The 24693-nt window shown below is 37.5% G+C and overlaps 1 protein-coding gene across 1 annotated transcript in view; it reads left to right on the top strand.

Annotated features, from left to right (window-relative positions):
- LOC124795574 overlaps positions 1-24693 on the top strand; it is a 261713-nt gene that overhangs the window by 154016 nt on the left and 83004 nt on the right. The window contains exons 6-7 of the mRNA XM_047259646.1: positions 7379-7506; positions 7734-7906. Coding sequence (XP_047115602.1) covers positions 7379-7506; positions 7734-7906 — 301 coding nt within the window. The remainder of the gene's footprint in view (positions 1-7378; positions 7507-7733; positions 7907-24693) is intronic.

The following is a 24693-nucleotide window of genomic DNA, read 5'->3' as shown; positions in this document are numbered from 1 at the left end:
TGTGTAACTGTCAAGTTGAATGTTCAAAATAAAGCAAAATAATAATCCATTTTGACAAGTCTGTCTATAAGTCTATTGTTTGCTGTCATCTCATCAGCATTGTCATGGCATACTCTTCACTCAGCGCAGGGCCATGTTTCTCCAAGCAGGGACTTCTAAGCATGGAACAAATACAAAGCCTAGCAGGTACCACAGCTTGTAGTAATACTTCAATTGTCATTCACTTTAAAGACATGCATCACCCACGCATATCTGTTCACATGGAAAAACATTGACAAAAATCTCCATACAGTTTTTGATTCAAAACTATTTAACAAATAATTGGTTCCAACCACTGTGATCATCATTGATTAACAAGATAGACTTTTGGTAACATGACACTTTACCTGAGTAATTTTACTTCATGTCTGCTGAAAGTGACTTCTTTACATCATAATGAGACAGAATGACAAGTGGCAAAAAAATCTTTAAGAGAAAGGGAGTTGTGTCATAGATTCCAATAAATTGCTGAAAGAAAACCAAATATTGTTCTTTCACGATAAACTTATTGCCTGCCTAGACTGTAATTTTAATTTTTCTTATGCTACATTATTCCTATGAATAAATATCTATTAATAATGTTACATTGGATTTAGACTTGATAAAGCTTATAATGGTTAAATGCAGATATTTGCATGTTATATTTGTATTTCACTTTTTTTTCTTTCAAATGTGGGATGGGTGCTCCCAGCATAAAATGACACAGTGAAATATAAAATTAGATGCTAGAAGGGCAAAAAAATTATTGTAAAACTGTAGTGTGCAACAAATAGATGTTAACATTTCTGTCATAATTGTCTAGCAGTTCATGCAGTTATATAGCATATTCTCAGTTTTTATCTAACACCCCAGTGAAGAATGGTTGCTTTACACTAAAAAGTAGCTCTCATCGTATATTCAGTTTTATTTCTGGAGTGCATCTGGGCTATTACTTATTCTTTTTCTTATATTTTGGCTGACTACCTTTACAGCCATTCTCAAGGTGAGTTTTTTGCACTTTACACAATACTGGAGTTAACACACTTGCATCAAAGATAATCTTGCAAGCAACTCACCTTAAGAATGGGTGTAATGTTGTGGTCTGAAATATCAGGGAAAGAATTAATAATATCTAAGAGGTAAACATGGAATATTTTATCTGCCAGGAAAATTTCAATAAACATGAAGCTCTCATCTTGTTTAGGTGTTGTTGTTTTTGTTGTTGTTGTTGTGGTGGTGGTGGTCTTCAGTTCTCAAGTCATTTCTCCATGCTAGTTTATTTGAAACTTATATTCATATGAATCTGCATACTGTGGTCAAGCCCAGCCCTCCCTCTACAGTGATTACCCTACTTGCCCCCTCCACTCTCCCCTCCCACATACACACTTCCTTCCATTACTAAATTGGTGATTCCTTGATGCTTTAGGATGTGGCCTACTGACCAGTCACTCTTTAGTGATTTTTTGTGTTTTTTATCATAAATTTATAATATCCTCAATCAAATTCAGTTTACTTATCTTATCTCCAGCATTTCAAAACCTTCTATTCTCTTCTTGGCTGAATTGTTAATTGTTCACATTTCACTTCAGTAAAAGTCTACACGCCAAACAAATTCCACAAATACTTTGTCTCCTTACATAAGAGTCAAAATGATGTACTATTTTCTGGTTTTCTACATCTTCGAAAGAGGTGCTCTACCATATCTTCCTTCACCATTGGCGTTGTCGTTGTTGCCGTGAGGCACTGTTATACCAAGTGGAAAGGCGCGTCCATCTTAGAGCATGAGATATGGTAACCTTGAGTCATTGACAACACACAGCGGTCATGGTAGCACCTGATTCCAGAATAGCTGCAGTAGTTAGGATCTACGAACTACCCCCTCTTGACCAGGTCCCCAAAACTTAACTCGTAATGAGATCCCTTCAAAGCAAATTGTCATAAAGATCATCTATAAAGGCTTCGTACAACGATAAGAAATGTTACAGTTTATGGAATAATAACAGATACGACCAAACTGTCTTGTTTCTTCTGTTTTATTTAACGTAACTTTGTTCACAGTTTTATTTTGTATTCACCACTCATTCACACTCTGATGTGGAGTATAGGCAATTGCCTGAACCCTAACTACCAAGTTCCATTGAAACTCTTTGATGAACAGTTTTGGTTGTTCGACACCAACAGTCAATGATAATGATACAGTATTTTGTAATTGACTCTTCTAGTTTAGCCACTGCCCTCCACGAATGTTTGTTAGGCGTAAGACAATTACACCCTTTTCTCTCCGGTCTGCTATTATTAAGGGTTCGCGTAAAAGTTAACGTTTTTCTCCTTTTTACAAATTGGAACCAGCTATCTGCGATATAATTAAAAAAAAAAAATATCGGTCTCAATACCGCATCCCTCGTGAGATGCATATAGATTTATCCCCAAATTGACTGCCCTGTAAGTGTACTCAATTTAATGACCACACATTGCTATCCGCAATTTCGTGTAACTAAATGTCCTTTTGTTACTTTGATTGTATACTGTAGTTATTTAAAACTCGCCCCTATATTTTTTCACAGTGCACAATTAGCACTTCTTTATTTCTAAGAGTAAACAAAAAAATGACGCCGTATCATCGGCTTCGTCGATATAAAGCAAAACACCTCAATATGACCAATTTTACCTCTTCTTATAGGATTGTCTACCTTACTCATTAATTTACTACATATTATTTCCAATAACACTAAACAGGTATCGCCGTTATATTTTAATTGTATTCAAAAGCACGTTATCATTATTATGACCGACCAAATCGTAACAAATTGCACGGCGTGCGTTTTTAACGATAGCTTTACACTCATCCAGCCTTTATTCATGCAATATTATATATAAATATACAGACAGGACCGAAAGATTGATCTTTCTACTGTAACCAATAGAGGCGAATTCGGTATTCAAGTTCCATTACATCTATCTTGACTCGTATTGTTACAGTGCCCACAGACAACAGGCAAAATGTGTAAAATTCTCAGAAAGTGGAGACTAAATTGGAATCATGCGTCATTAGCTCCTCTTCATTTAAATTATTTGATCGCTTGTATTTTGAGACTATGAGTTAATTTTAATATTGTTGTTGTAGTTGATGTGGTCTTCAGTCCAGAGACTGGTTTGATGCAACTCTCCATGTTTCTCCATCCTTTGCAGGCATCTCCGAGTAACTACTGGAACCTACATCCTTCTGAATCTGTTTAGTGTATTCATCTCTTGGACTCCCTCTACAATTTTTACCCTCCACACTGCCCTCCAATATTAAACTGATTATCCCTTGATGCCACAGAACGTGTCCTACCAACCTATCCCTTCTTCTAGTCAAGTTGTGCCAAGAATTTCTCTTCTCCCCAATTGTATTCAGTACCTCCTCATTAGTTATCTACCCAACTAATCTGCAGGATTCTTCTGTAGCACCACATGTTGAAAGCTTCTATTCTCTTCTTTTCTAAACTATTTATTGTTCCTGTTTCATTTCCACACATGGCTCTATACCAATACTTTCAGTAAAGACTTCCTGACACTTAAATCTATACTCGATGTTAACAAATTTCTCTTCTTCAGAAATGCTTTCCTTGCCATAGCCAATCTGCATTTTATATCCTCACTTCTTCGGCCATCATCAGTTATTCTGCTCATCTACTACTTTAAGTGTCTAATTTCCTAATCTAATTCCTTCAGCATCACCTGATTTAATTTGACTATATTGCATTATCCTCAATTTGCTTTCATTGATGTTCATCTTAAATCCTCCTTTCAAGACACTGCCCATACTGTTCAACTGTTCTTTCAGGTCGTTTGCTGTCTCTGACAGAAGTACAATGTCATTGGCAAACCTCAAAGTTTTTATTTCTTCTCTATGGATTTTAATTCCTACTCCAAATTTTTCTTTTGTTTCCTTTACAGCTTGCTTGATATACAAACTGAATAACATCAGAGTTAGGCTACAACCCTGTCTCACTCCTTTCCCAACCACTGCTTCCCTTTCATGCCCCTCGACTCTTATAACTGCCATCTGGTTTCTGTAAAAATTGTAAATAGCCTTTCACTACCTGTATTTGACCCCTGCCACCTTTAGAATTTGAAAGAGAGTATTCCAGTCAACACTGTCAAAACATTTCTCTAAGTGTACAAATGCTAGAAATGTAGGTTTGCCTTTCCTTAATCTATCTTATAAGAGAAGTCATAGGGTCAATATCGCCTCACATGTTCCTTTCCATTCGTCTGTAAAGAATTCATGTTAGTATTTTGCAGCCGTGACTTATTAAACTGATAGTTTAGTAATTTTCACTCCTGTCAACACTTGCTTTCTCTGGGATTGGTATTATTAAATCATTCTTGAAGTCTAAGGGTATTTCGCCTGTCTCATACATCTTGTTCACCAGATGGTAGAGTTTTGTCAGGGCTGGCTCCCCCAAGGCTATCAGTAGTTCTAAAGGAAAGTTGTTTTGACTTAGGTCTTTCAGTGATCTGTCAAACTCTTCATACAGTATCATATCTCCCATTTCATCTTCATCTACGACCTCTTCCATTTCCATAATATATCCCTCAAGTACATTGCCCTTGTATAGACCCTCTATATGCTCCTTCCACCTTTCTGCTTTCTGTTCTTTGCTTTCTACTGGTTTTCCATCTGAGCTCTTGATATTCATACAAGCGGTTCTCTTATCTCCAAAGGTCTCTCTAATTTTCCTATAGGCAGTATCTATATTACCCCTAGTGATATATGCTTCCATATGAAAGTTTCTATTTTCATCGTGTCTTGTATATAAGTGTATGCAGAGCACAGTTAGTACTGTTAGTAAAATCTATTCCTAGGAACATAAGCAAAAGAAAACTAATAATTATTTGTTACTGTAGCATACAGAGGCAGTTTCCATGTCACTGAAGGAATCATCATTTTTCTCATTGAAATTGTAAAATATTTATGTGTATTTTAATTGTTTTGTGCTTACTGTACTGCCCTGCCATAGCCATTCTCAAGATCACACAGACACATAAGTGATGAAACATTTAGTTAAGGTTTTATATAATTTTAATTAATTCCTTTAGCAAGAGCTTTCTTCCAACTCCAGTGTCTGTATTTCCTGCTTGTCCAAGTGAATTTCAATTTTGCTACATTAAATTGTTGCTTTAATGAAATGTAGCAGGTTTTGGGAGAAACTGCTTGCTATTCACTGGTTATATTGTATGTGCAAATACATATATCTCAAAAAACACATTATCTAGCAACGGAAATCCCCAGATAGGATAATCACAATATGAATAGTATAGGCTGCTACTCGCCAAACAGAGGCAGCACTGAGTGGGAAGCAGTCACATTACCAGTCTTGTATAGTATATCTAGCAATCTTTTTTCCCCTGTGCTTGTCTGCCACTCAGTACCTCCTCTGTGTGGTGAATAATGATCTATTTTTCTTTTTTCCATATTTTTGTTATTGGACACATTATTTTTATTACACATTATGAACTATGAAAGTTGTGTTCTGAAAAACTAGATGTGAGTTACAGCAGAAGGCACAGACAAATGTAGAGTGTGTAACACAAAAAGAGCTTCAGCATGTTTCTAAAAACTAGTGGTTTTCATCAAGACAGAAAACAAGAGGACACCAAGGTGAAATTGTCTTCAAGTGAAAGGTTAGCTGAACTTTTCTGAGTATTGTCCTTCTGGAGGTGGTATGCTCTTGTGAGTAAGTTGTAGGAGGATCCTCAATGATAAGTCTGAACCACAGCAGCATTTTTCACATATATAAATCACTTACAGAGGTGAAAGATGCGATGAGCGAGAGGTGAAATTCTAGGTCTAATTAGGGACAGAACACAGGATTTTAGTACTTGTTGTGTGGCACTTAGCAACCCAGAACCACAACTTGCCTGTGCAAAGATTGGCTTAAAAATGAATATTAGTAAAACAAATACTAAACACAGACAACCAATCACTTACAATCATAACCCAGTCTATAGAAACAATTGATGAATACATCTACCTTTGTCACAAGATTCAACTGGGGAAAACAACCAAAATGCAGAAATTCCACACAGAATGGGACTAAGTTGGGCAATGCTCCTGTAACTAAAATTCGTCCTGATCAACAGAGATGTCTCAAATAATCTGAATGCTAAAGTCTATAATATGTGCATACTTCCAGTTACAGCCTATGGTCTGAAAACTATGACTGCTCATAAACCACTGTAAACACAATGAGCTGTGGAGCAAAAGAAGCCAGGACTCAGCCTATGCATAGGATTCAGCCAGAGGACATTAGAAGGAGGGTAACAGACAGCCTAGAGAGAATTGCTAGACTGAAGGGGCAATGGGTCAGATGTATAATTTGATAAGGTTACAGCAGGTGAAACCCTAAACTTGTTCACTGGAGACCATGGGACCACAAGAGAGGCATTGGAAGACCTCAAATAAATAAATAAAAAAAATAAAAGAATAAAAAATTGCTTGATGATGTGTAGCTAGTGGCTGGAACACAATGGTACCAGGTGGCTCAAAATTGCAGGCAATAGAAGCATATGGAAGAGGCATATCCCAGCAATGGATTGAAGTAGGGTAAAGAAGAAGATGAAAAGAAGACTATAAGCTACCAATCCACAATACCCACCATTTTCTTTACATAATTTTTGTTTGTGCCATTTATTCCTCTAATCTGATTGGATGACTGTGCCAAACCACTCTCCCCATTGGTTTGGCATAATATCATGTATGTATATCATGCACATTAAGTAATGTATGACACTTTGAAGAACAGAAATGTTAAATTTCATCATTATGTCAGTGAATACTCCTCATTTGTTTGATAACTATAAACAATAAATATTGATTAAATATATCAAGAAAGATAGTAAAATGTAAAAAAATTAAATTGTAAGAAATTTTCCAAAAGACAGTATTTGATTCTTTTAAGTCTAGACCAAATTTAAGTTTTATTCAATATTCAATTAAAAATCCAGGGTGTAGTGACAACTAAATGAATTAGGGTAGTCTGCTACTCACCACATAGAAGAGACACTGAGTGGCAGATGGGTACATTTAAAAGTAGGCTGTTGAATATTATAAAGCCACCGAGTTAAATCCTCAGTGATGACAGTGGCCAAGTGTGTGTGTGTGTGTGTGTGTGTGTGTGTGTGTGTGTGTGTGTGTGTGTGTGTGTGTAAAGAAGGAGCCAAGTCATTGAGAGTTACATACAAAGTATTTAGTTTCTTGTTTAATATTAGGATGCCTCTTTCTTAGCATTGTACGAAGTTGTGCATCTTTTGGTAAGTTACTGAAATTTTTGAATTTAAGATAATCACTTGTCCACAACTTTTTTTTTTTCAGATATCCCCCACCCCCCAGGGAAAGTTAAAGTGGTGTCTGCTCTTGGACGTTCTGTCACACTCTCATGGTCTGAACCTGATGACGATGGAGGCTGCAAAATTGGAAATTATATTGTTGAATACTACAGAGTTAGTATGATTGTATATGTGTTGACTCCAGATAATAATTTGATATTGTAAACATGGAATACTACATCTTTTACTGTTAACTTGTTTCAATAAGAAAGATTTTAATTATTGAGTTAGAGGAAATGTACATGATATGAAGGAGAAGTGAAATACATATGTACCAATAGAAACAGTAGGCACATTGCCTCAGGTTTTAATAAAATGTGAGTGTTTTCAATTTCTTCCAGTTAGGCTGGAATGTGTGGTTAAAGGCAGCCACGTGCCGTCAGCTAAGTACCATCCTTGGAGATCTCATTGAAGGTTCAGAGTATAAATTTAGAGTGAAAGCAGAGAACCCTTATGGAGTGAGTGAGCCAAGTGAAGAATCAGATACTGTATTCATTCCTGACCCTAAGCGAGGGTAAGTAATAGCATAAATGATACAAGTAGTAACATATAAAAATCGTAAATTGGTCAGCCTTTTTTGCTGCCTCTCCAGCTTGTGCACACATGTCATTTTTTCTCTTTTTTAAATGGCAATTCTTTAATGTTTTGTTCATTAATCTTCTGAGTACTTCATGCTACTTATTCGTCTGATGTCTTAGCATTCAGAAACTGTTGTTTTCTCTTTCTAGGTGTGTCTTATTATTTTGATTGTTTTTCTACAAGTGAACATGGGCAGGCATTTGCAAAAATTAGTCCCATTTGTAGTGTGATATTCATACTTAGCTGAAACATTTATTTTAATGCTCAGTTACACTCCCAAGTAGTAACTTTATAAATTGTTGTTTTTAGAAAAGAATTTAGAGCTCAAAATCAGTATTTTCAGCACATCCTAGTCTCTTTTTTTCATATAATTTTCACTACTGAAGATCTGAAAATGTAACTGTTGTAACTGAAGAGTCAGGGAATGGAAGTAAGATTTTTTTAAATTAGTGGTGTCATTAATTCTTTTATTTATCCATGCAGAATAAAGAAAGATTTATTCTTCACCACACAACATTTTTAAAGTGAAAGGGTACATTTGAATTATTTTAATGAGTGTTTGGTTGTTCTGAGAAAAGGGCAATGAGAGATAAACACAAAAAAGTCTGTGAAGCATTAGAAGTGTTATATAAAATGATGGGAAAACATTCATCCACCCACAGCAAGGAAGACGGCATCATATAAAATATAATTGTTCTTGATAGTGAACAATGACATGTATTATAACAATCAGTCTTAAAACTGTATACATTGTTCTTTATTGAGATTGGTGCTGACAGAAAATGCAAAATGGCTATGAAGGAATGGCTAGGGGACAAATGCAAATATATTCTATTTATTTACGTTTGACTACTTACAGAGGAATTTGTTTGATTGTTAAATATACAATTAACAATAATGTTTACAGTGAAGCTTACAAAATTTAGTTTATGGGACTAAATTTTGTAAACTTCAATGTAAAAAGTATTCTTAGTTGTATATTTTACAAACATCTGTAAGTAATAACGTCAATCATATTTGTTTCAAATAGTTTAGCTACCTTGTAAAATGGATGTTTTAGTAACCAATCACACATTTTAACTTTAAAAATATTGTAGGCAAATGTCTGAGCAGATGCTGGAAGTTCATTGAAAAGTTTTAAGCACATTATTTTGAGTGAGTTGTGAGTTTGTGTCTCAGTATATGAAGGTTCTGTTTTCCTCTGGTATTGCTTGGATGTATAGTCTCTCTAGTGTTGAACTCAATTATGTTGCTTTTGCTATAAAGCAATGTTGTGTATATGTCTAAATTAGCAACAGTTAATATAGGCAGCCTGATAAATAGGGGATGGCAGTGTTTCTTTGGCGTAACTTTACTCATTATTCTGATTAATTTTTTTTTTAATTTTTAGAATTTCACTGCCATAGCAGGAATGTCCTCATAGCAGTGTATCTAGGAAATGTGTGACTGAATTAGGCCAAAATATGCAACCTTCAGAAACTGACCAGTGACTGCATCTGTCAGTTTCCACATGAGATAGGTTAGTCTTGCTATTGTCTTGCAGAGATGGCTAACATGTTCCTCCCAGTTTAGATCTGAATGAGTGTGAAAGCCTGAGAGTGTTACTGATTTACTTTCCATAGCTGTAGCCAAACCCAGAATTAGTTCCTGTGTTTTATCAGGATTACATAAGAGTTCATTTTAAGAAAACCATTTCAATGCTAGTTGTCATTTTTCCTCTGTTATCTGATACAGTTCTGTCATTTCAGGGTGCATATTGAGTAGTGTTGTGTCATCTGCATAACACACCATTGAATCTGCTCCTACGTGGTTAGGCAGATCATTAACTGTTATGATGAACAAAAATGGAACTGGGATCGAGTCCTGTATCACTCCAGTCCAAAAAGGACTATCTGTTTTTATCTGATACAAACTGCTTTCTGTTACTGAGATATGACTTGATTACATATAAAGATGGGTTGTGTATTCCATAAAATGCCAGTTTTGCAAGTAAGTTGTTAAATGGTACACAGTTGAAACCTTTGCTGAGATCACAAAGTACTCGTACTAGATCCTTATGTTCAAATGCAGTTAACGGCTGGTTATCAACTTCAGTGACAGCAGTAGTAGTGTTTTTGCCATGTTGGAATCCAAACTGTCTGCTGAAGAGGAGATCATGCTTTCCAAAATAGCTATTTAGCTGGTTGTACATTACATTCTCACAAACTTTGGAGAAAATTGGGACAATAGAAACTGGTCAGTAGATTTGAGGCAAATGCTTACTTACTTTTTAGAGACTGGTACCACCTTAGCAATTTTGAATGCATCAGTAAAAACTCCAGATTCTCAACACATAATAAAGATGATAGAAAGAGGTTGACAGATGATATGTATTTTTTTTTTTATAACATAGAGAGCTAACAACCGTCCATACTTCTGGAGTTTGAGAACCTTGATGCAGCTTTTATAATATCCTTAGGATGACAACATTCCAGTGGAAGCCAAACCCCATAGGTGGCTCCACACCAAGAAGATGTAAAGCACAAGTGCCTTTTTGATTAATTTTGTCTTTCAGCTTGCTCACAGAGGTTATAAAGTAATCATTTACTTCTTCAGGGTCCAGTGCTGCATGTTGTGTATTGGTTTGGGACTTTTCTTCATTGATGGTGTTCCATGTTGCTTTAAATTTGTTGGGAGCACCTTCTATGTAATGTTTGGTCAGGGTCAGTTTGTCTTTGTAGTTCTTTTTATATTATAAGTAAACTCTATAAGAAGTGTCCTGTAACTCATACTCTTGTTTACAAGAATTTTTATTCCATCTGAGGATATCTTTCCTAATATGAACTGGCTCATTTGTGTGCTATTTTAGCTGTTTCTTTTTCTGTTGTGCCTAGGTCTAATTTTGATTAATGGTGAACAAGACTACCATATTTCAGTGAGTTTTTTCAGGAAATTATCAAGCACTGCTTTCCCCAGTGCCCTTCTTAGGTTGTGTATTTTATATGAAGTGCCCAATAACATCAACTATTCTGCCAGTAAATAGATTAATACATTCATCTTTCCGGCCCCTTAGCCATGTAGCATTAGACTTCATGATGGCTGATATGTCTGACTTAGACAACCACAGTAGAATGTTGAAATTAAAGATTCAGTGTCTGCTAGTGCACCACTAACAAGTCTGATGTCATATGTATCTCTAGAAAAATTAACCATAATATTATCCAAATAGCTATTATTCTGTGTGGGCCTGTAATTTGTACAATGTAGATTTGTGATCTCACTATATTAAAAAATGTTCTTCCTTGTTGGCCATTTCAGTGTTAAAATCACCACAGATAATGACAGTTCTCTTAGTTTTCAAAATTTTTGTCATAAGCAGTTAAAATCTTCCAAAAAATATATTTACATCTCCTACAGATCAATATTAACTAACAATTGCAGTATTCTCTACACTAAGTAGTACTAGTTCAGTACTGTAAGAGCTAACGTTTATCTTAGAAAATATTTCAGTACCTCAAAAATATTAGTGCACCTCCATTCTTTCTTTCACATCTGAAGTTAGTCACCAACAGTATTACCTTAATGAACTTAATCTTCTGTCACTCATTGTTCTGATACACATACAATGTCAACATTTTCAATATTACAAAAATGCTCCAATTCTAATATTTTGTTCCTAATGGAGCAAATGTTCATTTGCAATACAGTAACTGATTTATGATTATTGTTTATTGTCTGTAAACATTCCCCCCTTTTTAATACTGCTTCTAGTATGTAGCTCAGGTCCAAGAAGTTTGTTGCTTGTTGAGTTACTGTATTTTATCGTAAAAAATTCATGTTATTATTCAAACCACTACTTTCATAGGCAGTTTTATTCTGTTTGAGTCTTTCTTTAATAATTTCACTGACACAATCACACAAATGCTTTTTCCCTTCTTAGTTTAGGTGGAACCCTTGCTTGGTGTGGAGGCTATGCAGCAGTTTACTAATATCAAGGACATCACAATTTGTGTATTCAGCTCACAGTTGTTTTATTTTAATGTTTGTTCTTTAAATTTCTTTATTTGCACACTAACTATAAATTATATCATGCCTATGTGGCATGGTAGCAACTATTGTGTTTCTTGTTTTATTCTTTTTTAGGAAATTCTGCAGAGCTTTTACACAGACATCTGCTTCATTTTTCGCTATGTCATTGGGCCCCGTTATGCATACAACAAGGTCATTTTGTTCTGTATTTTTCATCTGAATGACTGTTTCTACAGCATGTTTAGTTCCCACTTGATGTTTCATCACACTAGTGACAGCTACGTCTTCATTTATTTCTTGTAACATACTTGATAGTTCTTGCCATGGATGTCTATTAGAAAAAGCATACTACTCTTTTTACCTGATGATTCTCACTTCTTATTATAATTTTTTTAATGTGACTATTCATTTTTAGTGCATTGTTTTTAGCAAGTTGTCAATCGTTTGCACAGTCCTTAATGTGGTCACTTGTTTGCAGAACATCATTTATTTTTATTTTTTTAATTTTTTTTTTTAGCCCTACATGTATCCTCTGTTACAGAGTTCATTGTTCTTGTTGCAGCCAAAGTCCTATCTTTGTGAAACTCTTCTTTCCATTCGGACACTTGATAACTTTTGTCTTGTGTCACTTCACTAGGTTTTTGCTCCATCCATAGTTCCTGGTTTTCATTCATGATCGTATTGCTTTCACTTCTTTAACTGCTGGCTAAGAATTGTAAGCTTGAAATAAGTTCTCTTAAATTTGTTACTTCAGTGTTGCAATTCTTGCCAGTTCCCTTTTTAACCACATAACTGTAGCTTATCTCATATTACAATTACACAATTTTACACTCAAAACCACCTGTAGATGCATACGTAACTAAAGGAAAGATAGATTCTGCCTGTAGGAAAATTAATGAGGCCTCTGGAGAAAGCAGAAGCAACTGTATTATCTAAAGAGCTCAGATGTCACATGAATACTAAGCAAAGAAGGGAAAGCAGAAAGGTTGCAGGAATACATAGGGGATCTACAGAAGCAAAACAAACTTGAAGACAATACTGTAGAAAGAGAAGAGGAATTAGGTGAAGATGAGAGGAGAGATATGGTATTGCAAGAAAAATTTGACAGAGTGCTGAAAGGGCTAGGTGGAAACAAAGCCCCTGGAGTACATGACATTGCATCAGAATTATTGATATCCTTGCGAGAGCCAGCTATAACAAAATTATTCCACCTGATGTGCAAGATAAATGTGACTGGCGAAATACTGTCAGGCTTCAGGAAGAATGTAATAATTCCAGTTCCAAAGAAGGGAAGCACTGACAGGTGTGAATACTACTTAACCATTGTTGCAAACAACTGACACAAACAGACCAACCTTGGTGAAGATCAGTTTAGGTTCCGGAGAAATATAGGAAAACACAGGGTAACACTTATTTTATGACTGGTTTTATAAAACAGGCTGAAGAAAAGTAAACCATTTGTAGATTTAGAGAAAGCTATTGACGATGTTGACTGGACTACACTGTTTGAAATTTTGAGGGTAGCAGGGATAAAATATAGGGAGCAAAAGGTTATTTCCAACTTATAACTTGTACAGGAACCAGACTGCAGTTACGAAAGTTGAAGGAAATAAAACAGAAATCATAGTGAAAAGAGAGTTAGACAGGATTGTAGCATATTCTCTATGTTATTTAACCTGTACATTGAGCAAGCTGTGAATGAAACCCAGGAGGAATGAGAAAAGGGTATTAAAGTTCAGAGAGAAAAAAAGAAACCTCTGAGTTTTGGCAATGACATTGTAGTTCTGTCAAAGAGCGATAAGAGCAGTTGAGTGGAACAGACAGTGTCTTGAAAAGAGACTGTAAGATGAACATCAATGGAAAAAAAAAAAAAAACCAAAAGGCAGCGGAACATAGTCGAATTAAATTAGGTGATGCTAAAAGTAATAGAAGAGTTCTTATATTTGACCAAATTAAATATAAAATGCAGACTGGCAATAGCAAGAAAAGTATCTCTGAAAGAGAGGTGATTATTAGCATTTAATATAAATGGAAGTGTCATGAAGTCCTGCCTAAATGTATTTGTCTGAAGTGCAGCCTCATACAGATGAGAAACATGCACCACAGGCAATTCAGACAAGAAGAGAATAGAAGCTTTTGAAATGTGGTACAATAGAAGAATGCTGAAGATGAAACGAGTACACCAAGTAACAAATGAGGAGATACTGAATAGAATTTTGGAAAAAAGAAATTTATGGCACAGCTTGACTAAAAGAACGAATCAATTCTGATCATTCTGAGGTGTCTAGAAATTGTCAGTTTGAGAGGATGTGTGTGTGTGTGTGTGTGTGTGTGTGTGTGTGTGTGTGTGTGTGTTGGTAGCTGGGTGTGAGTGGGTGGGTGGATGCTTGGGTGCAGGGTTGGTGGAGCAGGGGTAAAAATTGTAGAGGGAGGCAAAACTGTGAATACAGTGAGTAACTTCAAATGGATGTAGGTTTCCATTGTTAGGCAGAAATGAAGGTATGACAGACAAACATGGAATGCTGCATCAGACCAGACTTCAGACAGAACACCACGCCACCACCACCACCAACAACAACTACAACAGTAACAACAATGCAACATTGGTCTTACTGCAATATATCAAATGCAGGTTTCATATCTCTGTACAAGATTATGTTATTTTGACAATTTAATAACAACTAAGTTTCTCAGATAACCTTTCTCTAATGTACTAATTAATTAACTCTGATGCCTAAAAATGAACAATGTGAAGTTCATGGAGTTCTCTAAACCAATGATGTATGGCCTCCAGCTGGTACTCTGAACGTGCCTACGCGTAGACACATTCGGAGTACCAGGTAGAAGGACTGGTGGCATACATAAACACATTCAGAGCACACAGGGGCAGGTACAAAGGCACGTGTGTTAACACATCCAGAGCAGTTAAAGGGTTAACTGCATGCTTATTATGATAATATATTATGAAGGGATAGCTTAATTAACAGAAAAACCATTACAATTGAAAAAATATGTTCACTTACACAATTTAACTGATGCCTACTTACCACTGCACACTATAGATTTGTTCAGACTCACTCATACATACAGAAGGAATGTAGTTACTGCTGTACCATAAAAATAGAAGCTTCTGTTACTAACTTACTATGTTTTTATCTATAGTATTAATTATACATCATTAGGGTACTCGTGTTCTGATAAATTATGGGCTTTGACAGACAAGGTAAATTTTCAATTTATTTTTGACATTTTGCAAACTTCATCATCCTCATTTTATTCCTATGGTCTCATCTTAAGGATTTTTCTGTAGGAATATAAAAATACTGTCCAAACCTTTGAGAGGGAGACAGTGTCTACTTGGGAAATATGTTTACATTTTTGTTGATATTATATATGCTAAATTCATCTTAAGCTCGATTAAAATACTAACTATGAATGTCATTAAAGAATGAATGTGCTGGTTTGGAATTATTAAGAACTGGCCTGTCTTTGTGGAAGACTCCTAGATTTTGCTCATGTACCTTCCACAGGCACTAAGTGAAGTGGTCCTCAAGGAAATGGAGTAAGTGAAAAGATCTTTAATGTATTTTCATTTAAAAGGTAATAAAAATTTGTCACAAAATGGGTCTATGACTATTCTTAGGCTATGATAGTCATGTGACATCAAAGAGAAGAATCGGTTTATAATGCTTATTTACACAGATCACATAAATGCATTGAAGGTGTACAAATGTCAGTTTTTCCATAACAATCACATAATCTGATATTATGAGTAATATATACATATCAGTCAGTTCTACTAAGAAATTTGTCAGTGGAGTTGAAAGAATTGACCACCAATAAGTTCTTTATGTTCCTCTTAAACTGAACTTTACTAGAAGTTAAACATTTTATGGCTGCTGGAAAGTTATTAGAACTGTGTTCCTGAATAATGGACACCTTTTTGGACCAAAGTGACTTTAAACCTTTGTCAAAATTAGTCTTATTTATAATGCTGTCTCCATAAATGAGTTTTCAGCTTGAAAAAGAGATAAAATATTAATGACAAATTTCATCAAATAAATACATTGGAAAGCAGTAGTTAGGGTCCCCAGTTCCTCAATGTTTAATGTCCACGAACATTTCATTAAGTAATTTTTCTAAAACTATACTTGATTTGCTGTTTACTGCATTATTTGTACCACCTGCAAACAAAACAAATGTGGCATCTAGTTATGTTAGTGATAAAAGGTCATTGAGTTACACAAGAAGAAGTAAAGGACCTAAGTGAAATCTTGTGAGACATTAAATGTAATTAATTCCCAGTTGGATGATGATTGATAGTTTAATACAGGACACAATTTGTTTCCTGTCAGAGAGACACAATCTGATTGTGATTTACATGATCAAAGGCCTTTGACAGATGACAAAATATAGTAGTAGCCCATAATTTATTATATAATGAATTAAATATGTACTTGCTGCATGTGTAAATAGCTTTCTCAATACTGGAATGCTTTAGACATCCTATTCTTCACTGAGCACCTTATTTTCCTTTCCCTCTTTCAATCTTGTGTTACACTTCCTAAAAGTGCCTTCTTCTGAGGCAGTCAGCTGACACATCAAGAAATTCATTCCATATCTCTTCCTTAACACCTTAAGGGGGTAGGACGTCAAACGGGCCGACCTGGAGCAGGAGAGGCACCACAGGACATTTTAATTTCCACTGTCTATACTTTTACAAATAAATTCATAAAACTTTGAAAGCATGAGCAGCAAGGATTCAGGATTCATACTTATAGCAGTGGAAGCTCAAAAACGTAACAAAATACCTTTTTTTTTATATGTGAAATTTCATCATTTTTTCACTTACTACTGGCTGCATTTGTTGCTATAGGTACACCTTTCTTCCTAAGTAAGAGAGATTCTTTGATGAATTTTGCACAGCATACAAACTATAGTTACATGTGTATGAAACTCTAGAGTTTATTTAATTTATGAAAAAATGAATGAACTGTTACATTTTAAACTTCATCTTTAGAAAAAACTCAAATTTTATAGTTAATTATCTCAATTTTTACCATAGTTTTTAATATATTTGGAAAATTCTAGAGTTTCATACACCTGTAAATACTGCTTGTACGCTGTGCAAAATTCATCAAAGAATCTCTCTTACTTAAGAAGAAAAGTGTACCTACAGAAAAAAATGCAGCCAGTAGTAAGTGAAAAAATAATAAAACTTCACATGTAAAAAAAAGGTATTTTGCTACATTTTTGAACCTCCACTGCTATGAGTGTGAATCCTCAACCCTTCCTGGTCATGCTGACAAAGTTTTATGAATTTATTCGTAAAAGTATAGACACTGGAAATTAAAATGTCCTGTGGTGCCACTCCTGCTCCAAGTCGGCCCGTTTGACGTCCTACCCCCCCTTAATGCCTGAAAAAATTTCTTCATGGACAACAAAAAATTACATCACTATAAAAGTACCCAAAACACTCAGGACATGGCAGCACCTGTCAGAAGTGCTGGTAGCTTCACATATAATCTGTACCTACTGGCACTGGTACACAAAATCAAAACCTTACACTTATTAGAGTCACACTGGTATGATGTGATTTCATGACACCTGGTGTTAAGGGGTTAACACAAAGCTTTTGAAGGTTTGGCTACTTTCTCCTTACATGTGAAGTAAGCTTACTTCACACATTACATCATCATCACCATAACTGCTCATCTGATAAATATATATCATTATGACATATCTGTTAGAGCAAAAACAAAACTGGTTTATGGAACATAGCACTTTATAGGCCCAACTTAAGATACAATGAAGTACAGGTTGTGCATAGCACTGGACACATTGAATGGACAACAGTAATACAGGTTACAGAATAGGCCAACTACTCGTTTGCAATCATTTACATAATATTTCTTTGGCAGCCCACCAGAGCACACCAGAAGGCTGACCCAGGTGATCTCTATAAGTGGGACTGTGAACTGTATGGATGCACAATCTCTGAAATCACACACATTGTGACTGGAGGTACATCACTCCTCCTTTCCAGACGTGGAAAAACTGCATACATACATAAAAACACTAGGCACAAAAAATAGATGGTACAGATAAAAAGCACTGATACAAAAAAAAAAAACACTGCTACCAAAAAAACACTGGTACCATGAAAAAAAAAAGCACTGACGGCAGGCACTGGTGAGTAGGGGCACAAATGATGAGGAGGCAGTCTGGCGCACTGTGCTCCCTCTCATGAGAGACCATAGGGCAGGACTGGGGATGCACCCCCATAGCAATGTCTTCGTTGAGGTCAGTGGTCGGTGCTGGAAGCGTCAGCACAACAGCTGTACAGGACTCAGTAACAGAGGTAGTGACAGCTGCAGTTTCCGATTCAGTGGGGGCTACACTCACAACGGCAGTCGAGGAGTGGGGGTAGAGGCAGGAGCGTCAGACAGTGATCTGCCAAGCAACAACCCCTACTGTGGCGTGAACCAGATCGTTTGCGACTCAGGAACAGTCTTTGGTGGCAGTGGAGGCAGGGGAGATGGTGGTCCCTCTGGAAAAGACCCAGCTGGGCATGCTGCAACTGGATGTCCACCATTAGGAGTGTGGATTATGCACAGGTGCCAGAACCGGCAATTCTTGATGGTGGCAGGAACCCAGTTTGGCTACCGGCAACAACTACGGGTCCAGACAGGTGCACCCAGCCAGAACCACCGTGGAGCCAGTGATGCTGGCAGACAATGTTAGATGCAGCAGGAGAAGGAAGATCTGTGGTTAGTGTCCGTGTAGCAGTTCCACCAGCCTCTTGTCCTCCGCCAATGTGAAAAGATAGGAACTGAAAAAACAATCTAAAGCAGTTTTAGGGGACCTGCTGGATATGTACTTCCGTATCTGAGTTTTAAATGTCTGAACCATGCATTTGGCCTCACCATTAGATTGAGGATGTAATGGGGGAGCTGTGAGATGGCAAACACCAGTAGCCTGACAAGAAGATGCAAATTCTTGAGAAACATATTGGGGGTAATTATTGGTAACCAAGGTATATAGAAGTCCCTCAATTGGAAAAATCTTAGAGAGAGCTGAAATAGTGGTGACCATGGATGTGGATGGACAATGGGCCATGTAGAGAAACTTGGAATAGGCATCCACTACAATGAGCCAATGCCAATTTAGAAAGGCCCAGCAAAATCAACATGTATATGCTCCCACGGGTATTGCAGTGTCAGCCAGGGGGAAAAAGATGCCCATGGGGGCACCTGTTACTAAACACAGTGAGTGCAAGCAGTGGTAAGCCATGTAATGTCCGCCTCTACACCCAGTCAATACACATACTGGAGGGTCAAAGCAGAAAGGTGGTGCTGGAGGGGAAAGTAATTGTGCAAGGGATTCGAGGCACAGCCTGGGGGCTTTTCCAGCCAACCATGCTGCACAAAAGAGAAGACCCGACAAAGTACAGGATCCATGGTGATGGACAATGCTGTCACTATCTAAATAGAAACAAAGCAACTCATCCTGATTGAACACTGGGTCCAGCTCAATCAGAAAGTGAGATAAGGTATCAGCACTGGCATGTTGCACTGTCAACCGGTAATGGATCTGATAATGGTAACAGGAGAGGAAGAGAGCCCACCACTTCAAACGATGAACTGCCTTGTCTGGCAGAGAAGCCAAAAGGTTAAAAATAGCAACCAATGGCTTGTGACCCATGATTAAATGGAACTTAAAACCATACAAAAAGACATGAAATTTCTTGAGAGCTAACACTATCACTAAAGGTTACTTTTCGATCCGGAAATACCACTGCTAAGTGGGAGTTATACTTAGAAGCCTAAGTCCTCATATTTGTGTGCCAACACCATGCCCATGCTGAGAGCGATCTGTAGCCAACATGAGATGCTGATCCAAATGAAAAGTGGCCAGCACATGGCAGATTGAAGCTTAGATTTAAGCAAAGCAAATGCTTGCTCACAAGCTGGGGACCAGAAGAAAGGCACATTTTTATGTAAAAGTGCATGTATGGGCTGAGCAACAGTGGATGCATGTGGTAAAAACTTTTGGTAGTACGAAACTTTACCTAGAAACGCCTGCAGTTGCTTAAAAGAGTTCGGCCATGGCAGAGCCGCAATTGTATCAGTGTGGTGACGTAATACCTTGACCCCTGTATGGGAAACCTCAAAACCTAGGTACTCAACTGATGGCTGAAAGAAGTGAGATTTGGCAAGATTGCACTTAAGACCTGCAGACTGCAAAACAGAAAACAATGATTGGGCAATGTCAAGGTGGCCTTTGGTGGAAGAACCAGAACCAGCAATATCATTGAGGTAACTGATGTTGCCTGGCACAGAAGCTGTTAGCTGTTCTAGAAAATGCTGAAAAATTGTGGACACACTAGCGATGCCAAAAGACAAGCATTGATATTCGTATGGGTGGAAAAGTGTATTGACAACAAAAAGGCACCTAATGGTCTCATCCAAGGTGAGCTGGAGGCATGCTTCCTACAAATCAGTCTCGGAAAAGTAGTGGTCATCTGATAGTCTTGCAAATAAGTTGTCAGGACAGGGCAAGGGAATGTATCTATAACGGACTGTGCATTAATTGTGAGACTGAAGTCCCCAAAGAGGCGAGGCTTACATGTCGGCTGCTTTACAACGACCAGTTATGTAGCACATTCACTGGAAGAAATAGGCTGAATGACATCAAGCAACATCAAACGGTCTAATTCAGCCTTGACAGGGTTGTGCAACAAGATAGGCACCTGCAGCACCCAAAAAAATGGACTCTTTCATGTTAATGTGGGCCTGAATACAAGTAGCACAACCAAGCCCAGGGGAAAACAGCAATGGAAACTCAGAGCAGAGGGACTCCAGTTGATGGTATGGAACGATCTCACAGTAAATTTACCTCAGTGGCAATGGATAAGCCAAAAGCATTAAATGCCTCTAACATGAACAGGTCTGCAATATGCGAATGATTTACAATAAGGAAGGTGAGGGTGCTTAACAACAAATCTGTAAGAGGCAGGAGTGAAGAACTGACCTAGGATCAGAGCTAACCAACTTCCCTAAATAACTTGTGTGAGGGGAGGGGAGCCCAAATTCACATAAAGCCAATAAACAATTTGCTTGGGGAGACAGTCATTTAGAAATACAGTTGATGTCCATTGGTACTACTGTGTCTGGCTCATTTGAAAAGGAATTCCACTCTGATGCAATGTGGCCTTTCTTTTGACACTTCTTGCAAACAGCTCAGCACTTAGGACATGCAGCAGACTCGTGTTGGATGAAGCAGTGCGTGCAAGACGGGAGGCAGGCACTTGGCCACTATTGTGACATGGCCTGTTGCTGCTACAGCTGTAACCAAGCTGCCCCATTTGTTGTTGAGTCGAAGGTTTGTACTTCTGCAATGGCTTCCCCATCATCCTCAACACTTGCAGCATGCCTGACAAGGATTAACTGGACAAGTTCTGATACCTCCCACCATGCGGCAATCTTACCACCTGCAGCTCCTGACACTTCCAAAGACTGTGCTATATTAAGCACATCCGTGTCAGATTCTGACATTGAAGTGCTTTTTCACAGACTTCACTATCTGGGGCCAGATGAATAACAACATCACATACCATGTGATTAGCATAGGATTCATTATGTGTACTAGTGACAAATTTACAGTGACTGCTCAATCCACATAATTCTGCAGCCTAGGCTTTGTAAGACTGGTTTGGGTGTTTCTGACAGTGGTAAAATTTTACAGGCATTGCAGTGACATGCATTCTGTCACGGTAATAAGTTAAGAGGAGATTACACATTTCATCAAATGATAAAGTGACCAGTTCTTGCAAAGGTGCAAGTCGGCTTAACGACTGACGTATGCACAGCGAATGGCAGGAAAGAAAGAAAACCCTGCACAGGTTTGTGTTGCCCATGCAAAAAACCTGGAAATGTTGGTGTAACTGTATCTTGTAGGAGTCCAGTTTTCAGCTGATGCATCATATGCCAGAGAGAGTGATGATTGCACCAACGGAAGAGTAACCTGCCTTGTGGATACCACTTGACTGAGAGTGGCAGTGAGAGCTTGCTGTTCCACAAAAGCTTGTTGCTGGACAGTGATATGTTGAAGTATTTCTTGCATTGAGATGTTTGTCAGATGACTTAGCAGTGACACTAACACACAGAGAAAATGTAACCTTCACTCGTCATCAAGTTTGTTGTAGCAAGAACAAACACAATTTATGGAAACAAAGTATTTTATGGAGCCAACATAGGATACAATTAAGTACAGGTTGCATGTAGCACTGAAAGCACTGAATGGATAACAGTAATATGGGTTACAGATTAGGCCAAGCCCTTGTTTGCGATTGCTTAAATAATACTGTTTCTTTGGCGACCCACTAGTGTGTGCCAGATGGCCGACCCAGGTTGCCTCTAAAAGTGGGCCTGTGAACTGTATGAATGCGCCATCTCTGGCATCATACATGTCATGAATGAAGGTACATCAATATCTACCTCCTCACCATAAATTTCATGTATCTCTTTGCAAATTGCCTCATATAGACCATTATCAGTAGATAACTCCAAACACAACATTAACATTTAGCATCAAACTCAATGAATGTAATTACTAGTTAGACTGTTTCCCATGCTGATGTCACTCCATCCATAGTAAAATTGCTGCAATAAACTTCTGATTTCTCTGCTTACGACCACTAAGTGTAAAATTTTGGTTCCTTATTATTGTTAAATTGTTACCCACTACTGCTTTTTACTGTATTCTTCTGCATTTCTCTGTATGTTTTTGGAGTTTCATTGCAAATCCATTGACCTATTTTTGCAAAATGTGCTAACAGTTGATTGAATTAATATTGCAGTTTGCTGAATGTAGCCATATAATTCCTGTATGCATTAGTGCATTAAGCTGAAATACCTCTCTCTTTAGGCTAAATTGTATCCATGTAACTTTTGTGGCAATAATTTTATACCTTAATTACCAGTCATAGGTATTTTTAATATGGTAATCATTCTTATGTGTATTAGAAAGCATAGGGACAACAAGTTCAAGAGAAAAATAAAAGGAATACACCCTTGTTGAAGAAGCAGCTCACATAAAATTCAGTCACATGGTTGTCTCACCCACTTCGCCTTCTGAAATTAAGAAATTATGTATTCTCTCAAAAATAAAAGTTCATCTGAATTTGATGACATTTTTAACAGAGTACTTAATAGTTGTTCCCATATAATAGGTGCAGTCTTTTATGAAATACATAATGTGTCACTTACTGAGGGCATTTTTCCATAGAGGTTAGTGCGTTCCATTGCTAGGTGCTGCTATAAGAAAGATGATAGGAGAAATTACTGACTTGATTCACTACTGAAAATATTTTCTAAAATCTACATCTACATCTACATCCATACTCCGCAAGCCACCTGACGGTGTGTGGCGGAGGGTACTTTGAGTACCTCTATCGGTTCTCCCTTCTATTCCAGTCTCGTATTGTTCATGGAAAAATAGCTTGTTAGTATGCCTCACTGTGGGCTCTAATCTCTCTGATTTTATCCTCATAGTCCCTCTGTGAGATATACGTAGGAGGGAGCAATATACTGCTTGACTCCTCGGTGAAGGTATGTTCTTGAAACTTTAACAAAAGCCCGTACCGAGCTACTGAGCGCCTCTGCTGCAGAGTCTTCCACTGGAGTTTATCTATCATCTCCGTAACGCTTTCGCGATTACTAAATGATCCTGTAACAAAGCATGCTGCTCTCTGTTGGATCTTCTCTATCTCTTCTATCAGCCCTATCTGGTACAGATCCCACACTTGTGAGCAATTTTCAAGCAGTGGGCAAACAAGTGTACTGTAACCTACTTCCTTTGTTTTTGGATTGCATTTCCTTAGGATTCTTCCAATGAATCTCAGTCTGGCATCTGCTTTACCGATGATCAACTTTATATGATCACTCCATTTTAAATCGCTCCTAATGCCTACTCCCAGATAATTTATGGAATTAACTGGTTCCAGCTGCTAACCTGCTATATTGTAGCTAAATGATAAAGGATCTGTCTTTCTATGTATTCGCAGCACCTTAAACTTGTCTACATTGAGACTCAATTGCCATTCCCTGCACCATGTGTCAATTCATTGCAGATCCTCCTGCATTTCAGTACAATTTTCCATTGTTACAACCTCTCAATTTACTACAGCATCATCCTCAAAAAGCCTCAGTGAACTTCCGATGTTATCCACAAGGTCATTTATGTATATTGTGAATAGCAATGGTCCTACGACACTCCCCTGCGGCACACCTGAAATCACTCTTACTTCGGAAGACTTCTCTCCATTGAGAATGACATGCTGCGTTCTGTTATCTAGGAACTGTTCAATCCAATCACATAATTGGTCTGATAGTCCAGATGCTCTTACTTTGTTCATCAAACGACTGTGGGGAACTGTATCGAACGCCTTGTGGAAGTCAAGAAACACGACATCTACCTGGGACCCATGCCTATGGCCCTCTGGGTCTCATGGATGAATAGCATGAACTGGGTTTCACACGATCGTCTTTTTCGAAACCCATGCTGATTCCTACAGAGTAGATTTCTAATCTCCATAAAAGTCATTATGCTCGAACATAATACGTGTCACAAAATTCTACAATTGATCGACGTTAGAGATAAAGGTCTATAGTTCTGCACATCTGTTTGTCGTCCCTTCTTGAAAACGGGTAT

This window comes from Schistocerca piceifrons, chromosome 4 (assembly GCF_021461385.2).
Source record: "Schistocerca piceifrons isolate TAMUIC-IGC-003096 chromosome 4, iqSchPice1.1, whole genome shotgun sequence".
Lineage (NCBI taxonomy): Eukaryota > Metazoa > Arthropoda > Insecta > Orthoptera > Acrididae > Schistocerca > Schistocerca piceifrons.
The sequence above is the reverse complement of the archived record's forward strand: the minus strand, read 5'-3'. Positions and strand labels throughout refer to the sequence as shown.